This window comes from Dipodomys merriami, unplaced genomic scaffold (genome assembly GCF_024711535.1).
Source record: "Dipodomys merriami isolate MVZ:Mamm:240054 unplaced genomic scaffold, mDipMer1.0.p SCAF_45, whole genome shotgun sequence".
Taxonomy (NCBI): domain Eukaryota; kingdom Metazoa; phylum Chordata; class Mammalia; order Rodentia; family Heteromyidae; genus Dipodomys; species Dipodomys merriami.
The window spans coordinates 11,139,984-11,156,692 of NW_027206013.1; the positions used below are offsets into that span (position 1 = coordinate 11,139,984).

At 43.4% G+C, this 16,709-nt stretch overlaps 1 protein-coding gene across 2 annotated transcripts in view; it reads left to right on the forward strand.

The window, feature by feature from the left end:
• Positions 1-16,709, forward strand: part of LOC138808450 (ankyrin repeat domain-containing protein 13A) — a 31,203-nt gene that overhangs the window by 3,084 nt on the left and 11,410 nt on the right. For both annotated transcript variants that reach the window (XM_069994700.1, XM_069994701.1), the window contains exons 2-6: positions 4,144-4,276; positions 5,528-5,652; positions 9,276-9,321; positions 11,382-11,525; positions 12,525-12,714. In XM_069994700.1, the coding sequence (XP_069850801.1) occupies positions 4,144-4,276; positions 5,528-5,652; positions 9,276-9,321; positions 11,382-11,525; positions 12,525-12,714 (638 nt within the window). The remainder of the gene's footprint in view (positions 1-4,143; positions 4,277-5,527; positions 5,653-9,275; positions 9,322-11,381; positions 11,526-12,524; positions 12,715-16,709) is intronic.

Here is a 16,709-nt window from a genome sequence, read left to right on the forward strand (position 1 = left end):
GCTTGAACTCAAGACCTCTTGTTCTCATTTAAACCAAACTATACTCTTTCAATCCTGATTGCTGAAAACAGCAGGCTTTTTACAATCATTGGAGGTGAAGTTAAGAGCTAAATGTTCATTAAAACAAGAACAAAGTGTTGGTTTATAATCTAAAGTGTGACATAGTAATCTTTCTGCCTGCAAAATGTGATAAAAGTAGCTATTGGAAATTCTTTGCACTTTTTTTTCTTCTTTGTATGTCAGTCCTGGGGCTTGAACTCAGGGCCTGGGCACTGTCCCTGAGCTTTTTTGCTCAAGGCTGTGCCAATTGAGCCCAGCTTAACTGGGATAAGAGTCTCACAGACTTTACTACGTGGGCTGGCTTCAAACCATGATCTTCAGATCTCAGGCTCTGAAGTAGCTAGGATTATAAGCATGAGCCACTATCCCCTGGCTCTCTGTGCAAACTTTAAGGACATTTGTATTGAAATTTGGGAATTAAAATCTTTAAGATGACTTTCCTAGAGTAAACTTTATGTTCTTAATGCCCTTATCTAAGGTTGAGGAAGAATATTCATACTTGCTAAGTTTTTTTGGTTTGGTTTAGTGTGCTTTTTCCTCTAGTTCTGGGTATAGAATTCAGGACACTACCACTAGATTTCCCAATCCTTTTGCTTTTGTTTTGTTTTGTGTTTTTCAACTAGAGTCTTTTGATTTGGCCTGGGCTGGCTTCAGACTGTGACCCTCTTACCTCTACCTTCTGAGTAGCTGGGTTTATAAGTGAATGCCATCATGCTTGGCTAGGTGGTTTAATGTTGTTATCAGCTATTATTATGGGACATCTCATAGTCTAGCAGTTTCTTCAAGGGAGGAGACACTGACCTGCACATCTTGATGGGGAAGCTTGACTGTCATAACCCCTCATCTTCGCCATCAAAGGGGCTCAGACAGGGAAGTTGCACAGGCCCTTCATGACTGGTTGAGTGTTCTGCTGTCACCACCTAGAAATTCTTAACTATTTGAGTCTGAGTTTGGTACTTAATCTTTATTTTTTTTTTGTCAGTCATTGGGCCTGGGCACTGTCCCTCAGGTCTTCAGCTGAAGGCTAGCACTCTACTGCTTGAGCCACAGCACTATTTCTGGCTTTTACTATCTATGTGGTGCTGAGGAATCGAACCCAGGGCCTCATGCATGCAAGGCAAGCACTCTACCACTGAGCCATCTTCCTAGCCCGTGTATTTAATCTTGTAAAGATGAGGAGAGTGACCCTGGAAGCTAACTCTTGCAGTGCTGTGCTGCAGTGTTGTTGTTGGTGGCGATGGTGGTGGTGGTAGTAGTAGTGGTATGTGTGTGTGTGTGTGTGCGCACGTGTAGTTATGAATTTATTTTGGACACCAGCCTTCTGTGGCAAGACTCCTCTGAGTCCCATATTCGAGATGGGAAGAGAGGCTCAGGTACATACTTCACTGTCTGAGTCAGAATTTAAACCTAGGAAGTTGAACTTATTCTAAATCCGCCATTCTTTTTTTTTGGTGCCAGTTCTAGCTGGACCTTTACACTGCTCTACATCTGGCTTTTGGGTGGTTAATTGTAGTTAGGAGTCTTAACAAACTTTCCTGCCTGGGATGGCTTTGAACCACAATCCTCAGATCTTATAGGCATGAGCTACTGGCCCCCAGCATTGAGATGGATTCTTTTTTTTGGTTGTGGGGCCTGAACTCTGGGCCTGGCATTATCCCTCAGCTCTTCACCTCAAGGCTATTTTTCTACCACTTGAGCCACAGCTCCACTTCTGGCTTTTTCTGCTTATGTAGAGCCCAGGGCCTCATGCATGCAAGGCAAGCACTCTACCACTGAGCCACTTTCCCAGCCCCAAGATGGATTCTTAATATGTAGCCTAGGCTGGCTTTTACTTGAGCTCTTCTACCTCAGCCTCCTGAATGTTGGAATTATAGGTATGTACCATCATGACAGATTGTTGGAGAGTTATTCATTTATATTCATATAAGAGATAATAGTATCATAGTTTTCCTATGATACATTCATCATCAGGGTAATACTGGGCTCATACAGTAAGCTAGTAAGTTTTCCTTTCCCTTCTTCATTTAATTGAACTTGAAGGTTTAGTTTATACGATAGAGATACAGGAAGATAATGAATCCAATAGTTATTTCTTTCCTGCTTTGTTCATAGCTCCTAAGTTTATAACCTGTTATTTTTTTCAGGAAAATAGTTACTGAATGCAAGTTAGAGAATCATGTAGCAGAGCTCTGCCTTTTGGAGTTCTCAATTTCTTTGGTGTGATAGATAAGCCATTCTCTTGGGAAAAGGTGCTGTGACCCCGCTGTGTCAGGAGACACGATGCTACAGTAGTCTCCCCTTTGCCAGACATCACTTTTTGAGATCTCATGTATCTGTGGCCGATCATGGTCTGAAAATAGGAAATATAAAATTGCAGAAATAAACAGTGCTTCTTTTAATTGCATGCTGTGAGTAGCATGTTGGAATCTCCTGTCATCCTGTTCCATCCTGCCGGAGATGTGATTTGTCCCTTTGTGGAGCGAATCCACACTTCATCTGCTGTCCACCCGTCAGTCACAGTACCACTTTCAGTATCAGATTCACCATTGTAGTGATAGCTCAGTATCTGATTTTTCTCCACAAGGGCCCTAAAGCACACAAGAATACTGATACCAGAGAGATGCTGAAAACTGCTTCCTTCAAGTGCCGAGGGGAAATTGTTCATTTATCCCACACATGTGTGCATAGGAAAAATGCCATGTACACATAGAAGCTGGTACTAGGCTTTATTTTAGGCATCCACTGGGACTTCTGGAACATATGCCATATGTGCCTCCGCAGTTCCCCCACCCTCCACACCCCCTCCAGCTCTGGAAAAGGGGCTTACTGTATTTCAGCACCTGGGAGAGCACTAAGACCTGGGACTGGTCCAGAAGGCCTGGTTCTCAGCTAGCAGCGCTTTCAACCACTTTTCCTATTCCTTGAGTGACATAATTTTAGTAAAACAGAAGAGTTGTCTACTCAGAGTCTCACTTCCTTCCTAAGTGGCACGTTGTATGTCTTTGGAGACTTTAGTAAGTGCCCTGGGGCATCCAGCCTTTTCAAACAAGATAAAGCACATTCCCTAAGAAGTGCTGTGACACTTAAAAATGGCTTAGGACTGCCAAAACTGCTGTGGAGCAGTTCTTCGTGTCCTTGGAAGAACTTTCAGAGCCTTACTGCAGGCAGTGCGTCAGAGAATCTGCAGCTTGCCTTTGTAGCTCCCACATGGCACTGAAAGGAGGGCCGAATAGCAGAATTGGGATGAAGAGCTAAAGGCCAGATTTGTATGTCTAGCTCTAGGAAAGATGTCCAGGATGGATGAAGTGACATGTGTCATCTGCAGATGTGCCTGGCAGACCACACAGCACACCCGTAATCAGAGGGACCCACAGATGCCCCTGGAGGTCATGCACTACTCCAGGGTACTTAGAACTCAGTACACATCCATGAAAGAGGATTTTTGTGTGAATCTATCTACAGGATATAATTTTATTCTGACATGGATTATCGTCTGTGTTTTGAGTTTGGAGTATGTCCTGTACTTTGGTGCTCTGTGTAGTAGCTGACTGTACTTCATGAAAGCCTCTAACCTTTCTTAGATTTGAGTGCTGACAAGAGATTTAGATTGTAGTAGATGATGTAAGGCTAAGAGTCATGTGTAACTATTAAGCTTTTATACAAAGAGAAACTCATCGCTTAAATAAAGGTTTTAAGGGGCTGGGAAGGTGGCTCAGTGGTAGAGTGCTTGCCTTGCATGCATGAGGCCCCGGGTTCGATTTCTCAGCACCACATAAGCAGAAAAAGCCAGAAGTGGTGCTGTGGCTCAAGTGGTAGAGCGCTCACCTTGAGCTGAAGAGCTGAGTGACAGTGCCCAGGCCCAGAGTTCAAGCCCAGGACTGGCAAAAAAAAAAAAAAGTTTTAAAAAGAGACAGTAATTATCTTTATTTATAGTCCCTAAACTCATATTTCAAATGTGCCTTAACATATTGCTGTAATTAGTGTGTAAATACCATTTTCTCCTCTTTGTACTTAAGGCAGCTCTCAAGCATGTTATGTTCTTAAGTATCTAGGTGTATTTAGTGCCAGTGTTTTATTTTACAGAATGTGGAGGCTCTGGATCCTCGAGGTCGAACATTATTGCACCTTGCAGTTTCTTTGGGACATTTGGAATCTGCTCGGGTCTTGCTCCGACATAAAGCAGATGTGACCAAAGAAAATGGCCAGGGATGGACAGGTAAGTATACTTCAAAAAGTAATTTCAAGTCATTCATTTTACTTCCTCTTTCTGAAAAAGACTAGTTTCAATCATGATTTTCTTCCAAGTCAGTTGAACTTTTTTTTTTTTTTTTTGGTTGGTCGGTCATGGGGCTTGAACTCCGGGCCTAAGCACTGTCCCTGAGCTTCTTTTGCTCAAGGTCAGCACTCTCCCACTTGAGCCACAGCACTACTTCCAGCTTTTTCTGTTTATGTGGTACTGAGGAATTGAACTTGGGGCTTCATGCATGCCAGGCAAGCACTCTACCACTAAGCCACACTCTCAGTACTCAATTGATCCTTTCTAGGGACAGGGTTAGGGGCAAGGAGATGAGAATGGGGCTGCTGCCAGGCAGGGCTGACAGGTCTATAGCACAGTGACCTGATCCCTTGGTAAAGGGTGATGGCTCCTGTAGAATGCTCTCATGCAAATTTGTCCCATTATACATGAATTCTGAGGCCAATTTTAACCTGCAAATATGGTCAGATCCCCACTGAGTCCATCAGAGTAGGCAAAAATAAAAAAGAGCCAGGTGCCCGTAGCTCACACCTGTAATCCTAGCTACTCAGGAGGCTGAGATCTGAGGATCTCGGTTCAAAGCTAGCCCGAGCAGGAAAGTCTGTGAGACTCTTATCTCCAATAAGCCACTCAGGAAACCAGAAGTGGCGCTGTGGCTCAAGTGGTAGAGTACTAGTCTTGAGCTGAAGGGCTGAGGGACAGTGCCAAGGTCCAGAGTTCAAGCCCCACGACCAACAAAAATAAATAAAGAAAAAAGAAATTATTGTTAGAGACAGTCTCTTCTGAGTCTGTGAAATCTTGGCATTTTGTCATTTTTTTCAAGCTCTATTACTATTAGCCAAGCAAGGATATACTCATAAGTAAGTGCAGTTCTACCTACTTATCTACAAGTAATCTTAGTGTGTGAGCACATAGTGAGGGTTTGGTGTCTGAAACCCTGTCAGGGCTTCAGAACCAGCAGTGAAAAGGGAGCTAGGATCTAGAGGCTGTAGGTGTCTGTTTGCTTTTACACTGCTGTGAGCTAGCAATCAGAAGTCAGGGTCCAGCTGCATGTAGCCTTTGTCCCTCTTTGAGGCAAATATTGGTCTTCAATCTGTACAGATAGCTTTTCAGACTGGCTTTTTGGAATTGATTGGAAAGTATGAGAAGACTTAGAATTGATCAGCATGTACGAGAAGACTTGGCCATTAACGTCCCCCTTTTATTTTCCAGTCTTACATGAGGCTGTGAGCACTGGCGATCCTGAGATGGTATACACGGTTCTTCAACATCGAGACTACCATAACACATCCATGGCCCTTGAAGGAGTTCCTGAGCTGCTACATAAAATTCTTGAGGTAGCCAGAAACCTGGGCTTGAACTAAATGCTGCTATAATAGCTGGAGACATCCATATTCATCTCCTTGAAAGATTCATGAATAGTGAATATGGCATTTTGATGGCCACTTAGCACCAGTCCTGCCTGTTCACCTTTGTCAAAGTGTGGGGCCTCTCACAAATTATGTTTCAAGGTCACCAGGCTTGCCATTTTAAGTGCTACTTAAAATGATCACTTACCTGGACACAAAACAGTTTGTCCAGGCACCTATTTTTCTTAAAAGCAGTATCTAGAACGGAGGTTACCTTGAGAAAATGGTGGCGAGCACAGTGATGGGTCTAGGCATTTTCAGGGCCTGCCGAGGCTCCAGGGTCTGTGTGTGGCTTCTCCTTGCCCTTCTCCTAATCACTTCCAGCCATTTATATTTTGTCACTTTTAGCCCATTTCCTTAACTTATTTATACTTAAAGCTTTGGGGAAAGTTTATCTAATCTTGAGAAGTAAAATATAGGAGCTCTGTGGCCCCCCAGTGACCTTTCATGGATGGTTTGGAATGATGGCTGCCTCATTAGGATAATCGGTTGTGAAGCCTGAACTCTGGGCCTGGGTGCTGTCCCTCTTCAGCTCAAGTCTAGCACTCTACCACTTGATCCACAGTGCCACTTCCAGCTTTTTCTGCTTATGTGGTGCTGAGGGATCAAACCCAGGGTCTCATGCATGCAAGGCAAGCAGTCTACCACTGAGCCACCTTCCTGGCCCTGGGATAATCTTTATTACTTGAAAGAACCATCTTATCAGTCAGCCATGTGTAATATTCCCAGGGTAGCAGCAGACAAGAAAGCAGCAGTGACTCAGTTTTCAGTGTTGTTTATTCTCGTCTTAAGTACAAAAGTGAGTTTTTTGCAATAACTCCTAAGATATCTACTAGTTAAATCAGCTTTACCACATTAAAGTACATCTCTTTAGAAAAATCAATAGCCCTATCAAGAAGAGTAACAACTTCATTATGAGATGATTGTTGTTTTGTTTTTGTTTTTTTGGGTCCGGTCGTGGGGCCTGAACTCTGGGCCTGGGCGCTGTCCCTCAGCTCTTCAGCTCAAGGCTAGCGCTCTACCACTTGAGCCATACCGCCACTTCCAGCTTTTTTCTTTTTGCTTATGTGGTGCTGGGGAATCAAACCCAGGGCCTCAGGCATGCAAGGCAAGCGCTCTACCACTGAGCCACCTTCCCAGCCCATGAGATGATTGTTGTGTGTTAATTGAGCATTCTTTAAATTTTTTTCTAAGCCATAACTAAGATATTCCTTTACTAGGTGGCAGAATGCAATTTCCCATAAAATATCAAATAGTTCATGCACTATTTTCAAAATAGATACATGTTTAGGATTGTGCAAAGGTCACATGGGTTTATTGTTTTCTTATCTAGCTTACTGTAGGAGGAACTAAAAACATCATACATTTGGTGGGGCAGCAAGTGACTTATTTAACATGGGGTCACACTTCACTTAAAAATACAGTGTAAATTTTTTTTTGCCAGTCCTGGGGTTTTGACTCAGGGCTTGGGCACTGTTTCTGAGCTTCTTTTGCTCAAGGCTAGCACTCTACCACTTGAGCTACAGCACTACTTCTGGCCTTTTCTGTGTATATGGTACTGAGGAATCAAAACCTAGGCTTCATGCATGCTAGGCAAGCACTCTACCACTAAGCCACAGTCCTAGCCCATGAAAGATTTTCTTTTTTTACCTGTATTGATCTATAGGAGTAGACTATACTGATTTGTACTCTGAGGCTTTGGACAGCCATTAAATGACTTGTGTGTTTAGTGGTACCAGAGGCTATTGTTGACATGGTGTTTTTCAGCAGAATCTCCTTATAAAGTATGCTGACATTTCTAATCAGCTACCTCCATCAGCTGGTTTAGCTCCAAGTAGATTCCTGGCCCTCCCACCTAGTGCTTCTGTAAAGACCCCCAAACCTTGGGGGACTAGAAAACACCTGGAAACTGGGTGCTGGTAGCTCACGCCTGTAATCCTAGCTACTCCCGAGGCTGAGATCTGAGAATCATAGTTCAAAGCCAGCCTGGGTAGGAAAGTCCATGAGATTTTCATCTCTAGTTAACCACCAGAAAGCCGGAAGTGGCTCTGTGGCTCAAAGTAGAGTTCTAACCTAGAGGAAAAAAGCTCAGGGACAGCACTCAGGCCCTGAATTCAAGTCATACAACTGACCAAAAAAAAAAAAGAGGAAAAGAAAAAACATCTGGAATCTCTGTATTTGTCTTCTTGAATGGTAGCTGTTGGACTTCTTTTCTTTTTTTTTTTTTGGTTGGTCATGGGGCTTGAACTCTGGGCTTAGGCGCTATCCCTGCGCTCTTCAGCTCAAGGTGAGTGCTCTACTGCTTGAGCCACAGCGCCACTTCCGGTTTTCTAGTGGTTTATTGGAGATAAGAGTCTCACAGACTTTCCTGCCCCAGCTGGCTTCGAACCTTGATCCTCAGATCTCAGCCTCCTGAGTAGCTAGGATTACAGGTGTGACCCAAGGGTGCCCAGCTGTTGGATTTCTTAAGTACCTCTTCAAGACCCTTCTAAAGATATTAATGGTGTGTAAAAAAATAATCCTCAAGAAGACTGCTCTAGTAGTATAAAACTGCCAAAAGCCAAATACTGAAAGTTTAGGAGGACATTGGGGCACAATCTTTTTAAGGTACCAGAGAGAAAAATCACTTCAGGAAGTGATGTCTAGCAGCCTCCTGTTTTAGATTCCCAAGGCAGTCCAGTAAATCTGAAGTACTTTCTCGTCAAGTTCCCCGTAGAGCTGACAGAACTGAGTTCCTCCTCTTGGTTGAGGCTAGACCATCGCCCACAGCATATGGCAATAATTAAGCTCATCTTCCTGTTACTGTTAGGAACCTGATTGAACCCCCTTTTATTCCCTTCCAACCCTGTCACTTTCTGTTAATTTCTTTACTGTCTAGATATATATGATATCAAAGTAAAACAATAGCTTTCATATAACTTTTCATTTCAATGGGTTTGCACTTGATTTTTCTTCTCTGTTCTCCTTTCTTCCCCCCCTAAAACCCTATTAATCCTTGCTATGCTTGTATTTAGCTAATGGCATGAACGATCATGTATTTAAAATCTTCATCTTGGAAGCCGGGCGCTGGTGGCTCACGCCTGTAATCCTAGCTACTCAGGAGGCTGAGATCTGAGGATCGCGGTTCAAAGCCAGCCCGGGCAGGAGAGACCATGAGACTCCTATCTCCAATAAACCACCAGAAAACCGGAAGTGGTGCTGTAGCTCAAGTGGTAGAGCGCTCGCCTTGAGCTGAAGAGCTGAGGGACAGCGCCCAGGCCCAGAGTTCAAGCCCCACGACCGAAAAAAAAATAAAAATAAAAAAAAAATAAAATCTTCATCTTGGGCTGGGAAGGTGGCTCAGTGGTAGAGTGCTTGCCTTGCATGCATGAGGCCCTGGTTCAATTCCTCAGCACCACATAAAGCAGAAAAAGCTGGAAGTGGCACTGTAGCTCAAGTGGAAGAGCAGTAGCCTTGAGCTGAAGAGCTGAGGGACAGCGCCCAGGCCCAGAGTTTAGGCCCCATGACTGACCAAAAAACAAAGAACCTGACCTACTTCGTCTCTCCTTCAGGCGCCAGATTTCTATGTACAGATGAAGTGGGAATTTACCAGCTGGGGTGAGTAGCAGTAGGTTTGAATTTATTTCTGGGATTTCTCCTTTTCCATGCTGGCTTGAACTCCTTAACCATTCTCCTGCCTCTCACTCCTGAGTGCCTCATTAGGTATGCACTACTATGCCCGTCCATCTTACTAGTTTCCTTTTTTTTTCCCTTTTTATCAGTCATGGGGCTTGAACTCTGGGCCTGGGCGCTGTCCCTGAGCTCTTCAGCTCAGGCAAGCACTTGAGCCATGATGCCACTCTGGTTTTCTGGTGGTTAATTAGAGATAAGAATCTCACGGATTTTCCTGCCTGGGCTAGCTTTGAACTGCAATCCTGAGAACTCAGCTAGGATTATAGGCGTGAGCCACCTGCGCCCAGCCTTTTTTTTTTTCTTCTTCTTCTTCTTCTTTTGCTTAAGAGCATACAGTAGTTATACAGGGAAAATTTCATGTTCTAGTCCACATATGCTTACCATGTTTCCTAGTCATTCTCATCCCCATTTTTCCCTATCCTCCCTGCCCAAAACATTTCAACAGGTTTCATTGTTGTTTTCGCAGTTGCAAACAATCTGCTTTGGCCAGAATAAAATATCACTTTAAATTATGAAAATTTTAGTAACCAGACTTCCATGATTTCACTTGATTCTGTCAGACTTCCTGTTCTGGGGAAGAAAGTGAGATCAATGTTAGAACAAGCAAGTGAGAGTGTGTGTATGTGTGCACATGTGTGAGCATATGTGTGCTGGTGCTGGGGCTTGAGCTCAGGGCCTTGCACTCTGGCTTGGCTTTTATACTCAATGTTGGCACTCTCCCACTTAAGCCACATCTCTGCTTCTGGTTTTTGCTGGTAAATTGGAGAAAAGAGTCTCTTGAGTTTTTATCTGCCTGGACTGGCTTCAAGGCTTGGTCCTCTAATCTCAGCCATCTGAGTAGCTAGGATTACGTGTATGAGCCACCAATGCTCTGCAATGAGAACATTTTTAAATATGCTCCACTTCTGTTTGTTGCTTCATTAATAATGACACTTCATTAGCAAGATTTCAATCACTTTCATTTCCAGACTTCTCTTTCAGGCAAGAAGACGTATACTTGTATTGAAGCAGTTAAATGCAATGAGAAGTTTCTAGAACAGAACCTTAGCCTGGTTTGGGAAACTTAGGAGTTCTTCAGGTGTTGTTGAGAAGTGGCATATTTTAGACATCTGCTTTGTGAATGGTGGACGTGGTCATGTAGAAGGCTGGAGCCATATGGCAAGAATAGCATGTGTGAATGACAAAGGCCAGATGGATATACTCCGAGTCCTGGAGGGGGTTAGTAAGCAGGGTTCATCTCAGGACTGAGAAAACTCGTGTTTGTTTAGAGTTTCTCTGACAAGTGGAACAGAAGGTCCTTTGTATTCTTAATTTTTATTTTTTGATGCTAGGGATTGAATTCAGAGTTTGGTGCTAAGCAGATGTTATACCACTGAGCTACAGACCTAGCCCCTCCATTTTTGTTTATTTATTTGATTAAGCTTTTTTCCCCCCTCTTGAATAGATGTCTGCCTGCTGAGCTAAGTCCCCAGACCCCCATTTTTGAGACAGGGTTGAAACTAGCCTCAAATTTACAATCCTCCTGCCTCAGCCTCCAAAGTGTTGGGATTTCAGCATGCACATTGGCTTCCATGTTTTTTTTGTTGTTGTTTTGTGCGGGTCCTGGGGCTTGAACTCAGGATCTGGACACTCTCCTTGAGTTTTTGTGCTCAAAGCTAGTGCTACCACTTTGAGCCACAGCTTCATTTCCAGCTTTTTGGTAGTTAATTGAATGTAAGAGTCTCATGGACTTTCCTATCCAGGCTGGATTTGAATCATGATCCACACAGCTCAGCCTCCTAGGTAGTAGGAGTAGCTAGGATTACAGCCACCAGTGCCCAGCTTTCTGTGTTATTCTTAAGGTTAACTTCTTACATAATAAGTTGGGAGCCAAGAAGTCTAGTTCTCTTTGGCAGTCAGAATCTTGTACTTCCCTTCTTTTGCTAAAATCAAAATCCTGAGAGTTTGGCCCTTGGAGTTTTCTCAGTAGTACATTTTTTCTTCAGTGCCCTTGGTTTCCAGAATATGCCCAAACGATGTCTGTCGTATATGGAAAAGTGGTGCCAAACTACGTGTTGATATCACATTGCTGGGATTTGAGAACATGAGCTGGATAAGAGGGAGACGTAGTTTTATATTTAAAGGAGAAGGTAAGTGATTCCATTATAGTAATCATTGCACAAGCTAAATACAGAGTCATTTAAAATTATTATGACTATTACTAATATTATTACTTTGTTGTATAGGACCTCTTGCTTGCTAGGCGGGCACTGTACTGCTGAGCCACGCTTCAGCCCTTTAGTAAGAGTGATTTTGAACCACTAGCACCCGTTCACAGTCATGTATGTGGTTTATTTTTCTGATACTATGGAGCTTTGTTGTTGTTTTTCTTATCAGTCATTCAGCTCTCTATCCCTTCTGTCTGGGCTAGTTGTCTTGCCCATGTCATTTATCACACAACACTTAGCTTTGTGACACACGAGACAGCTTGCTTTCCTGGGCATTTGAGTACAAGCTTTCTGTCTTGCATCTCTGTTTTCCTCCATAATTAAGCATGATCCTCCCCATGGAGGCTAAAAAATGGCATTGCTCACCTACTGTATTTGGCAAATTTATATTAATTAATTCTGCAGTAGTATGTTTTATAAGGGTCATAGATGAAATGTGTTGCTAAATAAAGAATGCAAAGTATTTTTTTTTAATCTGTGTCTTTGGGACAGAATATTTCAAGGCTTTCTATGTGTAAGTTTTTAGAAAGCTGGCCACATAATCCCAGTGCTAAGAGGTAATCAAGAATCAGTATTCTATTTTTTTTTTTTTTTTTTGTCAGTCGTGGGCCTGAATTTTGGGCCTGGGTACTGTCCCTCAGCTCTTCAGCTCAGGCTAGCACTCTACCACTTGAGCCACAGTGCCACTTCTGGCTTTTTTTCTTATGTGGTGCTGAGGAATCAAACCCAGGGCTTCATGCATGCACTATACCAATGAGCCACCTTCCCAGCCCCAAGAATCGGCATTCTTGAGGCTTTATCAGGCAACACTTGAAAAAAGAGTAACCATGTGAAAGATGATATGTTTTAGCATGTGAGACTTAACATGATTTTGCATCTTTCTAGAGCTGAGCTTCCTTATGCTCTTGTCTCTTTTAACAGACAACTGGGCAGAGTTGATGGAAGTCAACCACGATGACAAAGTGGTCACCACTGAACACTTTGATCTTTCCCAAGAGATGGAGCGTCTCACTCTGGACTTGATGAAGCCGAAAAGCAGGGAAGTTGAAAGGCGGCTCACAAGTCCAGTTATCAATACCAGCCTTGATACTAAAAACATTGCTTTCGAAAGGTACGAAGTTGGACTCTAGATTTTAATGCCTATTCCATGTCTTTCTGTATTCATTGGAAATTATGGGTTAATTGGGCTTTTTTCCTAATATGACCTGATAAACACTAGCAAGTTTCAAGAATGACCTCTAGTCCAACCAAATAGAAACCATAGCTTACCTCCAGTATTACCTATCCTTTTTATAGTACATTGGTTAAGTGTTAGAGAAATGACTTCATATTCTTCCATGGACATTTTCTAGTGGATATTATTTGGATCTTATTTTTGTTTTGGTATTTTGAATCTGCAACAACATCCCTAGTCCTAAACCATAGAGCTGTGAGTTTCTGGCAGCTAACATTAACCTAGTATTGAATTCAATTGTACTGATATTAGTCCAATTTGCTCTTACTATAACAGCAAAATATGTTTTTCCCCCCATGTATATGAGCAATAGTTTAGAACAAGAATCTAGAAGGAGTTTGGTTTTGTTGCACACTCTATGAGAATTTTCCAGAGAGCTGTGTACCTGGGTTGATCCAGATGAGAGTACCACTCCTGATTATCCACTTATGAGAGGAGGCGGGAGGCCTTTGAGTATAGGGGAAGCAGTAGCTGTCACCTGTCTACCGTGGGTCACACCGATCAAGGAGTCCCTATGAGCCCTTAGTGTTTGCCTAGTATGTCAGATCCAACTCTTTGGAACCAGAGTAGCATAACCTGAACTAAAAGGGGCACTCACCCTGGCTTCAGACATCCTTTCCTCTTCGCAAATATGCTAACTGTCCTCTTTTGAAGTTACTCTTTTCTTCTATGATTCTGGTGTAAAATTGCCTCATAAAACTGAGAGATTTTTAGGCAAACCTAAAAATTTGTGCTTTTTACCTTCCAACTTACATCAGACAGTAGGATTAGGGTATCTGTTGGAGCAGAAAGAAAGCTAGAACAACACAGCTTGTGTGATGTCCCCAGGTTTTGTTCTGATGGGAGCCATAAGCATCCCCTGAGATAGGGATGTCTTCCTGCCAACGCTGAGGACAGCAGAGTTGAGGGACTGAACTGTGGATCTACCTGGAAGTATCTCCAGGTTTCCCATGCTCCTCTGCAGGCAGGGAGCATACCTTCAGTTTAGGACTCTGTTTATAACCCCAGGAGTTCAAGGCTGCCCTCATTCCCACAGCCCATCAGTAGAGATGAGAGGGGAAAGACTGAATGCTATCAGTAGGGCCACTGAATAACCATGGTTCAGGGCAAGGGGCTTGATCTCTCCAGTTTTCCATTTCCTTAGCTGAGAGAGAGACAGAGACAGAGACAGACAGAGAGAGAGAGAGAGCATGTGTGTTTCAAGATGAGGTCTTAGAAGTCTATGACGCTAAGATGTCATAAGAAAAGAGATTGTTCCCTATATAGCTCATCAGCACAGTTGCAAGAGTCATTGCTTGTGCCTTATAAAAGGAGTGAAGCAGTAAATGATTTTATTCCACCAGTGCAGATAGGAAATGAGTATTGAGGAAGAAGGCATGTTTTGTATTTATATGGTCACAGGGTTTCAAATGGTTCTAGCTGACTCTCCATTTGCAGCTGACAGTTGGCTGCTGAGCAAGAATTTCTGGGACAGCTGAGCTGCTTTACAGACCTCATAATTAAATATGTGATCAGTGAGCTTCTCATGCATCAAGGAAGGATTTTAGCCACTCTTGACTGTGAGGTTTGCACAGAGGTGCAAGTGTTTATTTGGCTGAATGTGATTCTTTCCCATTTTATGTGGAAGGTATGGCTCTCTCCCACTTGGCAATAGTCACTTTTGTCCATTGCTTTCTTGGAGTCTGTCAATCAGTTTTTCATGCTTGCAAATTACTATATGTCCCTGATGGATTTTTGGTCTGCAGTGTGTACTATTTGATCGTACTTTGGATTTTCCTTTCTCTGAAAGATTATGCCATGCCCACCTCAAATAAAACATTCCCTGTCACTTAGGGCTTTTCTCTAAATTGTGTTTGGTGTCTGATCTCAGGGAAGACAGGCGGAGGCGAAAAGGATGTTAGAGCGAAGTCAGGTTGTCATTTGAATACCTCTACATGCAGTTATCCCAGGGCCAAGGCCATTAGCATCATGGTTTTAAAATCGGTTGCCTCTGAGTTCACTAATTATAGTGCAGTGTTAGAAGTCACTAGAAGCCAGGATTGATATGGAGCCGTTATAGACAGCCAAAGAGCTTGGTGGGCCCTTGGGGAATGGCGTAGTTTCATCCTTCAGCCAATGTGAACAATGATGTGGAACAGATGCCATCACCTCTCAGTCCCCAAGGAGACCATGTCCCAGCTTAAACACGAAGTGACTCAAGCAATGACCAGAAACTGAGGATTGAATTTGTTAATTGATATTCACTTAGAGATGGCCATGAGATTGTGGTTTATTTGTTACACTTGTGATCTCCAGACATCTGCCTTCTAACACTTACTTTGTTTCTGGAATGTAAGTTCTGAGGGGCGAGAGCTAGCATTTGATGTAATCCTGTTCAGAGTCCTGCCTGCTCCTGCATAGGTTATGTTGCACTAATTATAGGCAACTCAGAGGAAATGGAAAGGCCTGGTCTCTTCTTTCTAGACCAAAACCTCATGATGCCCCATCCAGACCCATGTCATTACCAACTTCCACTGGAAGGAAAGGAAACAAGAAACACAAAAGATGAATAAATGCATTGGTTTTGATGACTTGGTTAACCTGCTAGTGTTCCCAAAGCTGCTCTCGAGCTTCTCCTCACTCAGCCGGGAGAACAGCAGGCAGGCTTTTGCCCTACACAGGGCCAAATAAAGCTAACATGTGCTATCCTAGACCAAGGGCAGGGCTATGCAGGGGTCCCTTCTGAGTGGTAGTGTTTTAGTCTGCTTAAGAAAAAGCCAGTCATCAGGCTGGGAAGGTGGCTCAGTGGTAGAGTGCTTGCCTTGCATGCCTGAGGCCCTGGGTTCGATTCCTCAGTTACCACATAAGCAAAAAGAAAAAAAAAAGCCAGAAGTGGCGCTGTGGCTCAAGTGGTAGAGTGCTAGCCTTGAGCTGAAGAGCTGAGGGACAGTGCCCAGGCCCAGAGTTCAGGCCCCACGACTGGACCACCCCCCCCCCAAAAAAAAAAAAAAAAAGAAACAGCCAGTCATGTGTCAGTGGCTCATGCCTGTTATTCTAGCTACTGGAGGCTGAGAGCTGAGGATCGCCAGAGCTTCTTTTCCCTCTAATAAACTACCAAAAAAGTCAGAAGTGGAGCTGCCACTCAAGTAGTAGAGGCTAGCCTTGAGCCAAAAAGCTCAGGAACAGCACCTAGACTCTGAGTTCAAGCCCCAAGACTGGCAAAACAAAAAACAAAACAAAACAAAACAAAAGAAGAAGAAGAAAGGAAGGGAAAGAAGGAAAGAAGTGAGAGAAAAGGGAGAAAAAAAACCCTCAAAACCAGAGCTGAGTGTGGTGGTCCATGCCTATATCTCTACACCTATAAATCTCAACACTCAGAAGGCTGAGGTAGGAGGACTGAGAGTTTGGGGTCCGCCTGGGCTATGTAGTGAGATGGTATAAAAAAGAAAAAAGGAAAGAAAGAGAATCAGAATTAAAACCTCTTGGCTGTCCTTGGTTCTGAATGTATTTCTTGTCAGGAGTATATAGAGTTGACTCACTGGGTTTCTGGGCCCATTGCAACGCTTGCAGCTACTGTTGCTGTTGGAATCCAAAAACGGTGCTGAAAAACTGCTTGTGTTCCTCTCTCCCCTACTGCTGTGGACCTGCTGGAGTGGTGATTCACAAACCACCAGCTTTCCTAGCCTCTTCTACTGCAGTAAGGAGTTCGTGCCCCACCCACCATCTTCCAGTCCAGCGGGCACTCTTCCATTGTTCTAAGATTCCTCCATGGAGATGTGGCCGCTTATCTGTGGCTGTAGTTAAGATGACCCAGATAAATGGCGACCCACATACTTTTCCTTGCGGTGAGACTTTGGATGCTGGTCATCTTCATTCTCTTCGTTAGGACAGCT